General features: G+C 43.0%; 1 protein-coding gene across 1 annotated transcript in view; it reads left to right on the forward strand.

Annotated features, from left to right (window-relative positions):
* CACNA2D3 (calcium voltage-gated channel auxiliary subunit alpha2delta 3) overlaps positions 1–13,679 on the forward strand; it is a 648,113-nt gene that overhangs the window by 303,681 nt on the left and 330,753 nt on the right. The window contains exons 7-9 of the mRNA XM_044451514.1: positions 1,029–1,089; positions 1,184–1,334; positions 11,708–11,782. Of these exons, the coding sequence (XP_044307449.1) occupies positions 1,029–1,089; positions 1,184–1,334; positions 11,708–11,782 (287 nt within the window). The remainder of the gene's footprint in view (positions 1–1,028; positions 1,090–1,183; positions 1,335–11,707; positions 11,783–13,679) is intronic.

A 13,679-nucleotide genomic window follows, 5' to 3' on the forward strand; every position in this document is an offset into this window, starting at 1 on the left:
GAGATTCCAGGGGCAGTGGTCTACTGCTCTCCCACTGAGATGTCCACATATCTGCACGCAAGTTAACGTAATACCAGGAATTCTAGCATATCTCTCTAAAACTAGCCAGAGAGAAGACAAGCCCCAGTCAAAACAGCCCATTAATACTTGCATTTTACAGATGAGAAACGCTGGGGTTAAGAGGGATAGCAATTGGCACCAAGTGAGCCATGGCAGAGGTGGTGTTGCCACTGCTTCAGTTTTATCCTCTTGCTCTCATTAATGTCAGAAGTCCTTAGAGATCTACTGCAGACCACCAAGAGATCTCTATTCTGTCCACTTCTGCCTTAGACAATTGTTACCTATACTTTCCATTTACTGCACTTACATTTTAATGTGAGAAAGGTGAGATCTACTGGTGAGATCTACAGGTAATTGGGAAAGATTCTGCAGGGTTCAAATTACTTTGTGGTCGAGGGAAGAAATGATTGTATAGTGAATGATTTCATTGCATTGTGCTGTCAAAAAGTCAAGCCAGGAACAATAGTGACATTGGGATTTTAGGTTGTTTTGATAATGATGATGTAAAATTACTTTAACATATTTATCGTGATCCACAAATTAGAGACATTACCTCAGTATGTTCAAGTGATCTATAGCAAACATCTGGGCACCTCGTCTGTGAGTAATACCATTAAGTATGAACTTAATTGCTGGCAAGTAAGAACATGCAAGATGGACTTGGCTTGGTCCACTGAAGACTATTGCCAGCTCTTCTGTTCTAGCATAGGGAGCATCTTAATCACCCATTCCCGGCTGTCTTCATTCTAAAGTCATCTGGGAGGAATCCCACAATGTAGTTATTGCATTTCAAGAAAAAATTATTAAGGCTATAATCCTCTAGGAATAACACAGGTGAACTTCATTTTGAATAAACATGGATATGTTGCTGCAGCATTGTCTGATCAACAAATTAAAATATGACTTCTCTTTGAACTATCAGAACTTACATGGAGATTTGTATAATGCAATATTTTCCCCTTTTCTAGGTATTAAATGGGAGCCTGATGAAAATGGAGTTATTGCATTTGACTGCAGAAATCGAAAATGGTAGGTCCCAGTCACTTGCTAAGACTTTCAAAGGAGGCAAGCAGCTAAAAGTTTACAGGCTCAATTTACATTCCCTGCCCTTCTCTTGATCCAGGTACATCCAGGCAGCCACTTCTCCCAAAGATGTTGTTATTTTAGTGGATGTTAGCGGCAGTATGAAAGGGCTTCGCCTGACAATCGCAAAGCAGACAGTGTCATCCATTCTGGATACCCTGGGAGATGATGATTTCTTCAACATCATTGCTGTGAGTATCTTTGACTCCTCTTTTTTACTTGTTGGTTTCCCTCCCCACCCCCCTGTGCTTGATGTGGAATCCAGCCAGGGATTTAGCGAACAAGCAGTGAAGGCCATGCACAAGATCACGAGTAACACCTAATCTGTAAGAATGGGATGGCACCAACTCTGAAGCTCTTCTGCAGATCTCAGGATCTACTGAGCCACTCCTACTTTCATTATATGCATAGAGAAGATTTTGGTTTCTTGACAGTGTAGGGATATAGAGGCAGCTCATTATTTCCACATATTTTAGGACTCTGGCTAGTGAAACAGATTCTGGAGTGAGCGCTGGTGAACGAAGTCCTGTTGTTGTTTGTTGTTCACATTCTTGTTTTGTAAGCAACTTGGCAGATGGTCCTTCAGATCCACAGACCCACTGCTAAACTCCTTCCTGTGCAGGTTTTCTGATTTAGTTCAGGGGCGTGCTTTATGATCTTTGCTAGTCATGGAACGGAGTGTGGCAAACATGATACACATGAGCATTAGACCTCCAAACTAGACATGTAGGGTATACATACTAAAATAGGGAACTATATAAGCAAGCTACAGTCCATTCCAGCATGTACACTTACGACCTTCTGAACTCAGAGGAATACAGGCATCCTACTGAGAGCAGAAGAAGTGAAGGTTGCCTGCATGTTTTATTTTCCCTGCAAAATACTTAGATGGATGATTTTGGCCCTCTAAATCTTTTGCATGGGCTTGTAAGGAGGACAGGCTGCGGTGCCACTGGGATGCATTGCATCAGTCCTCCTGTCCCCAGAACACTTTCCCCCCGACTGGCTTCAAAGTTGTGGTTCTGACCTTGGAGTCACAGCTGCCAGCTCTGACCTTGGAGTGATTTCCAAGGCCCAGGATACTCCAAATATTCCTATCTCACAACCAAGAACCTCAGAACTTCTTTTAAGTAAATAAACAGATGAACAAACAAACATGTATAGGGAGGCTGGGTTATCCATGTCAGCATTAGAATTGTAAACTTCCTTTAACAAACAGAAATGTGTTAAGGATACAGTTGTCTGTGCTTCATGTGCTTTAAACCTGTGCTCATTCTTAAACATTTCTAGTAAGTTGTGTAGCTTGGGACCCAGCAGTCAAACGTATATTGTATATTTAAGAGATAACAGCCAGTAAGCTGAGACTTAATAATCTTTCTTATTAATCTGTAATTACTTACTACTTCATTGTCACTAGAAACCTACATAATAGGAAAGGATAATTACTTTCTCCCACAGGAAAAGTGTATTATTAGTAATCTTATTATTGTGTTATTATTTTTTATTTTTACTATTCCTTAGTAATCCATAATAACTCATTACATTATTGTCTCCAGAAGCTCACACAATAGGAAAGCATAATTACATTCTCTATCAGGAAAGGTTAATTGTCCTCCAGCATGCTGTGATCAGCTCCAATATCCCGAATATGTTTGAGGGGGCGCATGTCTGAACGTGATACTAAGAGACTTGTATTCAGTTATATCCTCTCTGCTGAAGGAAGATCCTCAGACCCAGCTGAGTCTTCCATGAACAGAAACATGAGGAGGAATGGAGAAACTCTTGGCTGATTCTCTGTTCCCTCTACAGCTCCCTATACCAGTTCTGCTCCAGAGAAGTGCTGTGGCTCTTTGAAACTGAGTGAATGATGGCAAAAAGATGGGGGGGAGTACCAAAGTTGGGTGAATTAGTGAAAATCACCCAGCCCCAGTTCTGCTCATGGAAGCTTCTACTAGATTCCAGAGCTTTCTGTAAGTGGAGGATCTCAGTGAGATCTGACTCACAATACTTAATAGACTTAGAGCGTGATCCAGTATTCTCCACTCTCAGTGCTTGCGCATCCCCTGTCCTTGATGCAAAGACCTGGAGACGTATATGCATCCGATGCAGCATGGGAGCTACTCCAGCAGTGCTCTTTGCTTCCCTGTGCCTCACACCCTGCATTTTGTCCAGACAGCCATTTTCAGCCAGCAAGATGAAGCACCATGGAGGAGGTGGAAAGGAGGCTGGGGCAGGATAAGGCGGAAGTCATTAGCCCTGATTTCTAATTTTGGAGAGGCAGCTGACACCGTTCTTCCTGCAGAGACCCTGCAGGGTGGGGCAGGGTCTCTGCGGTCAGAGTCTCAGGTCCAAGGCCAGAGGAGCTCAGGGTCCTGTGCCCTCTCCCCAGAGAATGTCAGGAATGTGCCCTCAGTGGGTAATCATTGTGCTCATCAGCACTGTGAATTGTGCTGCATTTTGCATTCTCCAGAAAAAGCAAATTTAGGAAAAGAATGTCTATGTACGAATGATGTTCATGCAGGTTTGGTTTGGTTGGTTTGGTTTGGTTTGGTTTGGGGCAAAGAGCCAATGTGAATAAAAAGCATGATTTTTCCTTCTGAGACCCTGCCCTATCCCCTAGGCCACTGTTTTCAAGTGTGAAGTGCCAGAAGTCTTCTGACCCCCACCTCTTCCTGTTCCTTCTCTTACTCTGGCTCCTGTTTAGGGGGCCCAGAGCTTGCTGCTGAACGTGTGTGATGGCAGGAGAGAATCCTTGGCTTACGTGCAAGTGAGATGCGGCGCCCCAGTCCATAGTTCAGCACAGGATGTGCTGCCATAGGGATCAAGGAAGCTGCCTTCTTGTATGGTGGGCCATTCATCTTTCTAACTGCTTCATCGACCGGCAGCAACTCTCCAAGGATGCAGGCAGGGAACCTTTTCCAGCACCCCATGGAGATGCTGGAGCTTGAACCTGGAACTTGCCATGCCATGTGGATGCTCTGCCATCTGCCCCCGAGTGGCAAACTGGCCCTGGAGAGAGATTCAGTACAATCTGCTGCTCTGCCACTTGAGTTCCTCTTTGGCAGTGCAGCTGCTACAAAGATACTGGCATTATACATTACAGGGTGTGATTGTTTTCCAGAGTGCTCACCCTGCGTTCCCTTTTCAAAATTGCTTCTCCGCTTAACTGCATTATCAGCTAAACTTAAGAAACTTTTTCCAATTCTCTCATGTCACATTGCACCTCCTTAGCTTTTATTTTGCTAGCCCATGCAAAGAACTGTGTCTATAATTCTCATTAATGACAATGGGAATTATGGACAGTGTGCATGATCATACGGACAAATTCAATTAACTCTTAAAGCATGTCACTGGATAGTGAAAAATACTTCAATGATACAGAGATGGAGGTTTTGCCTGATATAGATTGGGTTCATTTCATCCTCGAATAATTTCTTAGCTAAATATATCCATGAATAAATGGCAGACAAAAGTCTAGTGCAGACCATTCCAGAGAATAAATGTAAAAAGATAATGTAGCAAAAATCATTGTTGTTTTCCTGGGTAACTCATTGAAAAATCCATCTAAAATTGATGGACTAGATGATTGGATTACAAAAAGAGCTGTTAAACAGTGCACTTGATTTTGTGTAGTCCAAGTTAAAATAGAAGGTTGGATCATCCAAGCATGAACAGAGAAATGTCTGTAGCAAGGAAAACACACACACATTTTCCACATTTCTTTGAAGTAAATTCTAAGTGAAGCATTAAATTAACAATATTGTCATAAAAACTGGGTGCTAATTCTGACCAGGGCTGAAACCTGGGAGAAATGCTTTTATAGAAATAGAAGCTGTACAGTAAATTAACAATACTCTGGCTGTGTTAAAGCCTTTAAATTCCAGTTAAGTGCTTTGTATCATAGTAAGGTTGATTGCAGGAGGCCTGTATGTAAGTATGTATGTATGTACAGTATGTATGACAGAACTAAAACTGACGTTTCAGTTTCTGGAGGAAAGGGGCAGTGTGGAGGAACCCTTGAGAGCTACTCCCTTTGGTTATTTTAACATCTGTGTAGCCCAGTCCTACCCAAACTAGAGGAGCCAATATTGAAGGTACCCAAGCAGGTGACTATAAACTGCCTTCCTTTTCCATGGTGGAAGCATATTAATAGGGAATGACCCACTGAGAAGGGCTTTAGGATTGGTAGAACACTTGCTTTGGTAGAGCACTTGCTTTGGTGGAGCACAAGCTTTGCATGGAGAAGATCCTCAGTTCAGTTCTCCAGGTAGAGTTGAGAAAGACATGTAGGTCTGAAACACGGAACGGCTGTCAGTATAGACAATATGAAAGCAATGGGGTATTCATGGGCTACAGTGACCTCCTGGCAACTTTTCATGGTTCCTCCCAAGATGCCCTACCCCCATAAAAATGTTTTATATTTTATTTTAGGCTAACACATCCTTATACCAGTTGCATGTTCAAATAAACTGTTGACTATGTTGGGACTCAGAGTCCACCTTTGTCTTGTATTTGTTCTGTTGGGCAGGTTACTTGTTCTTTGTTTGATGGCAGCCATTTTGTGATACGCAACATTATTAAGCCTTAGGCATGTTTGGTAATTTGAATGATTTGTCTCAGGCACCATTTGTCAGACTGCCAAATGTGCCCATGGTTGGAAAAGGGTGACTGCTTGTGTCATCGAAAATACTGTGCTGGATGGACCAGTAGGTGATAATGGTACAGGGTAGTTTTCCACATAACACTGGAAACAGTGTTGCATCTTGACTTACACTTGGGGTTGTCCCACATATATCAGCTAGACTCAAATTAGTCATGGCAAACTTAAATCACATCATTTTAATAGGTATACTCTAGGTATGCTTAGTTCTGGATCCAACTCAGAGGACACATGAACCTGCCACAAACTGAGTCGTATTATAGGTTGCCCAGACCTAACCCCTTTTTGTCTGCTTCTGCCTGTGAACAGAATTATCCACCTACCCCTGTAAAATCCTTTTAACTAAAGGTGCTATGAAGAAAGGCAATGATCTGAGTAATATATACTCTTTGGGCATACTGATTCCTGTGCTTTTATTACAGTTCTAACTCCTTCTGTGAGTTGGCCACTGTATTAGGGAAAAGGAGCTGGCCAACGCTAGGGAGCAGATGGATAGTCAGGTCAGAAGAGTGCGTTAAAGAAGAAGCACGGCACCGAACCAGGAAAGCCCAGCCAGGTGATAAGGAAACCATGGAGGGACGGCTATACAGAAGCAAGAGTCACCAATACCATGAAAACCTTGGAAGTGTTTCCACACTGCATCGCCTCTTCTCCAGTTATCCTGGAAACTCCATGTTGACATTGTTGGTATGGAAACACCATGGAGCCCAGTGGAAAGAGTAACCTCAGAAGAGGCTGCTCAGCCATCCATTCTCTAATCCTCTCAGCTCCCTTGCAACACAATTAGCACCGTTTTATTCCTATTGGCCAAGCAATGTGCCCATCTCCCTGTTTACTTTCGGATAATTGGTAATTGCTTGGAGAGAGAAGGTGTGAGTTGTAGCAAAAAGCATTTATTATGCTTTAATAAAAAGTCTTTGGGGACTGGACTGGCTTGGAGGCATTTCAGAATGCTGGTGCATTCCAGGGGAACGGGGAGAACCTGCCTGGGAACCTCAGCAGGCTAATCAGAATGGAGTGGTCAAGCTCCATAGGGAGCAACAGAGCAAGGAAGGAGATTTTGCTCATGGGGGCTACCAGGATGCATGCAGAGAGCAGAAGGATGGAATGGAAAGCACAGAAACTGCATTGCCCAGGAAACCAAGCTATCACCTGACCTGTGAACTCAGGCAGAAATCCACACACTGTGGAAACCATGCATGGTTGTTTGACATGAAGTGAGCCCAGCCAGTGTGTCATAAAGACCTTTATTGTGAAATATCATGTTCTCGAGGCTGAAAGAATGAACATTAAGTCACACTTCCATACTGTACAATATGGACATATCATTAGAAGGGAAGCCATGTATTAAGAATATATGAGATTATCCTATATTCTTAATATGTGGCCCCGTTGCTCCCATGAATAGAAATTCCTTCATTCTTACAATGAGAGTAAGCCGATCCATACAGGATCCATCCAAAGCAGGAACTGAGTTCAGTAGCATCCTCCTCACGATCCCACAGGTTGGCTTTCGGAGGAACACTGCCCTAGCAGTGGAGGTCATATAGTTTCAGTAGATGATAGTAGCTCTAATGCCAGTGAATATTTTAAAGATATACACAATTGATGTGTCCACCTGGAAAAATGCACAGAAAAACATGCATAGATTTTTAAGAGAAACAAAACCCCCCCACCCCCAACACATACAAAATTCATATTCTGATACAGGCTTGAGATGACTTGAACTTTGAGATACAATTTGGAGAACTTTGGTGAGCAAAAGTTTTGCTGATTCTCACAGTCTTAATGGTCATCATGACAAATAGTCATTGATAGCCTCATCCATCATGAAAGGATACTGTTTAGGGATTTCATTATATTAAGCCGTATTGAAGTATTACAGATAAAGAAAGGAGCTGATATTGCAAGTTAGCCTTCTCCAACTTGTTTTCATCCAAATAGTTGGAATTTTAATTCCCATCAATTCCAGCTACCTTGGCTAATTCTCAGGAATCCTGAGAGTTGTAGAACAAAATTTCTGGAGGACACTAGACTACGAAATACTGATATGGGTGATTACCCTGTCATTATCTGATGTGAGTGATTATATCAAGAGCTCTTTATTGGACTTCCCATCCCTTTATTTATTTTTTCAGTGGATGGTGCCTTCTTTTTATTGTTTCCTGCCTCAGATGTCTTCATGTTGAACTGTAGGTTCTACATTAAAAAATGAATTTAATTGGAGAGAATGTTCTTGTAGTTGTTTTTTAACATGCTGTGCTAAGGGAGGGAGAATTTAAACCTTTATAATTTTACTTTAAAAATAAAGTTTAGATAATAAACAGAGGAGTGAAAAATGATGCAGCACTCAAAGATAAATTTTTCTTTTGCATTGGTGATTGGAAGTTGGCTTAAGCTGTGTTTCAAAGGAGCTCTTGCCAGCATTTCATGAGCGTACTGGAATTTTATTTTGCATTTTCTTTTTCACAGCAGCCATCTTGTAATACACAGACAGCTACTTAATCTTTCCTAAGGTTAAAATTCCTTGTGGGGATTTGGTGCAGAAAGAACAAAAGTTCTTGGGGAAAAAATTCCCCCGCAGAGCAACCTAATGGCTCCTAGACAGTCTCTAGAAGTCCATAGGATTTTTTTTTTTTTTTTTTTTTTGGAGTCCTGGCTCCTATATCAGGAAACAGCTCTGGCATCAAAACGGCAAAGAACTGTGCTGGCTGCTTTTCTGAGGTCATGAGACGACCTCAGAAAATAAAGTTACTTAGTGGGCTTTCTGGGGGTGGGGAGGGAAGCAAACATGCTGCCAAGATATGAGGCATCGTGACAACACTTCAGTCTCCCCCCCCCCACTCTGAAGCGCTGTAGTTAAGACTGCTGAAAAATGCCGTCCGACTGCTTTGCACGGCAGATGGCATGCGGAGGCAACCTTTGCCTCTACACTGCTTCTGTCCCGTGTAGGATGCCCATGATCCAAGTAGTTCGGAGGGTTCTGGGCACCCCCGAAGGACAGCACTCTTATTCATGTAAATAGAAGCGATGTTCTTCAGGACTATTTCGTTACGAAGGCCCCTTTTTCATCCTTTTAAGAATAATCATGAAGAAGACACAGAAGAGAAGAAGAGGAGGAGGATGTGTGGGTGTTAATTGGGTGCAGGAACTGTCAAAATATAAAAATGTCCCTGAAACAGTTGTCCAAAGAGGAATTTTCCCAGGGGTGTTTTCAAAATAAATTAGCATGCACTAGAATTGAGAAAAGGCTTATAGAGAAACTGGCCACAAAAGCATCAAAGATGAAGATCTGATTTCAGATGGCATTATTAATTTTAGATTAGTATTCACTTAACGGTCGACATGGTCCAAATTAAACACTTTTGCCTATGTGCCAGTTTAATTAATTAAAGATTGTCAAAGAGCACTGAACTATCCTCATGGGTGATGGGGACAGATATTGAATATGGAGCAGGCTGTGAGCAGTGCAGTGCCTAGAGGCAGCTTGAGCAGGTGAGAACTGGTTAGCTGAAGAGGGGGCACAACCGAGCGCTGTAAGGCTCACTGGCAATAGCAGGGAAGCCTGCTTTTGCAGTGTGCAGCCCCAGGTAGTGGGATTACAATTTATTCCCATGCTGCTGACAAGCTACCATCAAAATAGCTTGGTGGTGGCTGGGTGGTACTTCTGTTGTCATTCATTCCATGTGTATGAAGGGCTGGAAATAAACAGGATAACCGTCCTCCCTTCAAGGCATCTGTGTTGCTTGATTTCTCTGTAAATAAATAAAGCTGTTGTGGGGCAAGGAGAGCCGCATGAATTTTCCTGGTTGCATTGAGGAGCAAGCCCTTCGTAGAAATATGCATTTATTATTCTCCTGATGCACCCCATCCTACCCGTTCTGCTAGCTTTGATTGGACAGAAGGCTGGGATCAAGAGGGTACGTGATGAGTCACACGCTGCAAGGACCTTGTCGCTGTCGTCAGGCTGCTGCAACTGACACTGGTCCCACAAAAGCAGACCAGATAGTGGTGTGGACACTTGCCTGGAGCTGCAGTAACAGGAGCATCAAGCTTGTTGTGAAAATGAGTAACTTGGTCCTCAAAGAGTGATGCAAAAGGTCACAGCTGGTTCTCAAAGGGACTAGCACTCCATTTGCTGAGGAGACTGTTAGCAATCTGTGAACCACCCAAAAGGGCTCCATTGGATGGCTGCTCAAGAGCACAACTGACACAGTGCAGAACCCTTTGCTGGCGGCACTGCTGTGCAAGAGGCATGTTAATGTTCTGTAGGTCATGCCTCAGGCATCTTCATTTCCAGTCTTACACCATTTGTGCTCTAGGCAACATCCAGCCTGTTTCATTGACTGTGACTCGCCAGAATATCAAGGAACAGAGTGGGGTTTTCCATGCCAGAGAGCGAACCCACACACCATCAAGTCAAGGGCCCTCCACAGTGTGCTGTTTCACATGGGATTAGGCTTTCACTGGATCCCCCATTAGCATCCAGAAATAAATTGGATTGATTATTTATTTATTTGGAATACTTGTATGCCGCCTCATTCGCATAAGCCTCGGGGCGGCTTCCAACGCATAAATAAATATATATCTGTACAAATGCATAAAAAACTGGAGATATCCTGGCATAATAATTTAAAATTAATAAATAGAATCAACAGTTAAAATAACATTTAAATAAAAAGGTCTTGGCCTTGCGCCGAAAAACAAATAACGACAAATTATGCCAATCCCCTGGAGTAGACCAGACCAATAGGTCCCCCACCTCTGCAGAATGTAATGCCATGATTTTGAAACACCCCCCCCAACTCATCCTGCCAGCCTTGCAGTTCGAAAGCATGCGAATGCAAGTAGATGAAACGGTACCACTTTGGTGGGAAGGTAAACAGCGTTTCGTGCACTTCGGTGTTTAGTCATGCTGGCCACATGACCACGGAGACTGTCTGCGGACAAACGCTGGCTCCCTCGGCTAGGAAACGGAGATGAGCACCACCCCCTAGAGTCAGACATGTCTGGACTTAACATCAAGGGGAAACCTTTACCTTTGCCTTTTACACCCCAACTCAAGGTTGCTTGAGCTGTTTCATTTTTAACCCCTCTACCCACACATGCCGTGATCTGGTTCTCATGAAATAAGCCATAAGCCTGTTGTGGCTTATTGAAGCCATGCTGAATTGTGCTGCATTCCAGGGGCAGTTTGGAAAATTCAAGCCTCAGCCAGGAATCACCATGGCTTATTGTGTTGTGTGAAGCCAGAGAAGGAGGTTAACAAGGCACCACAATTCTAAAACAGCCCATCAGTTCTGGGATAGTGGCTTGCATCCTTATTTGCTCCTGCATTCGCCCAAGAGGCAAGGGGATATGCTGGAAACTCACCCCTTCCGCTGGAGCTTCCCAGCAGGAATATGAAAAGTACAAAGAGAAGCAGGAGGCCTGAAAGCCCCATCCCATGAGTGCAAACTCTGTAGCCTTCAGAGATGGAAAGACAGAGACCAAGCCAGTGTGTGTTGCCTTGATTTAAATATTTGCCAGGGCTGACTCAGAGGAGTGGGAAGTAAAGGCTGAGCTGCACTATGGGTGGCAGACACAGTTCAGCTTGGGAAGTTTTTGTCGGCTGGTCCACCTAAAGCTCAGTGTGCATGTGCCATACAGCATGATGGGATGGTTTGTGGACTGCCTCCTGCACTGTATCTCCTTTACATACAAATTGAATGCATGTTTCGCCTTTAAAATGCCATTGTTTAAAGCACTGAGGAGGAGAAGTTGCTGTTTTTGAAAAGAGAAGAAAGCATTGAATTTTATGTTGGCTTTGTTCCATACACATTTTCTGTCCTTAACTTAAATTATGTTTTTCAAAGGCATATATTAAATGCCCCACTTTTTTCTTGTTTCTTTTCCTGTCTGCAGTATAATGAAGAACTCCACTATGTAGAACCATGCCTGAACGGAACTCTAGTTCAAGCAGACAGAGCCAACAAAGAGGTAAAAAGAATTCTGTAAAGATACAAAGACGTTCTGTGTGATGAAGATCACTATACAATATCAATTTTGGTTTTAATTAATGACATCCCATCATTTGAATGGATGAAATGAGTTGCTCTCTCTGCCCATTGAGCAGGTAGTTGTGTGATGAGTCATCAGCATTCATCTGATTCGGGTCTGGAAGTGTATTTCAATTAGAAGACCTGGAATTCTTTCCCAGCCCTCATTAAAATGAGAACCCCAGGAGATTTCATGGCTTCATTTGGAGAGCAGTCCCTGGGAAAACTTGGGCTGGGGGCAAAAAGCCCATTACTGGGGGAAATGATGCACCCTCTCCCTATGGAGCTTCTGCCTCCATTTCCTATTTTCTTGGGGGCAGCTCTTTTAGTCAGTCTCTACCAAAGCAACAATGGTACTGTTGAATTTCTAGTGGGGTTCTTTTATCAAGTGCCCCCTGTGCAGGTAGGTTTTGGCCCCCACCCCTGTTTTGCAGGGGGTAGCTCTGCAAAGGACACTCCTCCCAAAACAAATGATTTGTTGCCATAACTTTGCTAGGGAACTGCTTCAAAGAACTGTCTCTGGGGAAACTGAGTGGACTTGGAGGCAAAGAGCATTTCCTTCCAATTGCTTCTTCATTGGGCTTAGTCATTTCACACCCCTCAGGATATCTAGAAGCAGCTTTGCAAAGCAGCCTCCTCATGATGCCAGGTGACAAACAACGTCTTTGCTTTGACATTGGCAGCATTTAAGAGATGCTCCAATTGGTTTGGCCCTGAATGGAGAGGTTTACTGATCTTTGGGGTCAGTAGCAAATATGGAAACCATTCTGATGGGAACTAAGAGACCCTCACCTTCTCTGTTGCCAGTGGGTCCCTAGTCTCTTTTGTGGGCATGGAAGATTCTTTGGTTGGACATTGGAACAGAGTGCCTGATCCTCTCCAATCACTTCACAGAATGTCTGACTTGATGCTTGCTGCCTTCTGTTGCAATTTAACGGATGATACTTGAGATCATTTCTTGAGCTGCTGGGATCATCATAGCCTTTCAATCATTTCTAACATCCAGGGGTGAGGCTGAACCAAAGACACCAACCCTCATCGTTTCAGTGCTCCTTGATACAGTGCAGTTCAACTGAGTGTGTTCAAGGATACACTTTACTTTTTAGTTGGTTGCTTGCCCAGGTAGTTCAGACAACCTGGATAGCTTTTTCAAAGTTGTCAAAGAACTACCTGGGACTTTGTGGAAGGGGGAGCCCCACAACAAGTTAAAATGTAATATGCACTTGAACATTTTATGAAGGTTCTGGAAATGTTGCTTTGTTGGTGCAATATGTAAAAAGAAACCAAGATAGAACACATAACACAGACTTGGTGTCATCATGTCCTGGTATCACTAATATAAGTATGGTTGGTTCATCTTTATCGTTTCTGTCCATTATTGGTCCTGTTACTCTCTGTTCCTCATATAATTCACTAATTTTTAGGCTTCCCTGTTAATGTATTCACTGCGTGTTTTCAGAAAAAGCTTCTTGCTGTGCTCATTGCTGAAACAATATTACCAAGAACTTATCCAGCCTGCCAGAAGATAATTGCTTTCAGTATCAGAATGTAAGCAAAGTAAAGGGTGGTGCAAGCAATCAGATACACATGAAGTGGTCTGGAATATTTGGCAGTAGTAGAACATTTTAGCCAATGTCTTTGCAACTGCAGCTAATGAGAGTAGAAATGGTTTGGGGGCTTTCTGTGAACTAGGTGACTATGCATGAAAATGGGGTGGAACTAACATCTGTGGCCGAGGTTTATACAAATCTTTGAGTTCACAGATTCCTTTCTTTAGGCACAAAGGAATAAGGGAAGCTAAACTTGACTTTAAGAGTAAGCAAAGTTTCATTAGCACA

Source organism: Varanus komodoensis, unplaced genomic scaffold (genome assembly GCF_004798865.1).
Source record: "Varanus komodoensis strain SLA01 unplaced genomic scaffold, ASM479886v1 scaffold6_2, whole genome shotgun sequence".
In the NCBI taxonomy this organism is placed as follows: domain Eukaryota; kingdom Metazoa; phylum Chordata; class Lepidosauria; order Squamata; family Varanidae; genus Varanus; species Varanus komodoensis.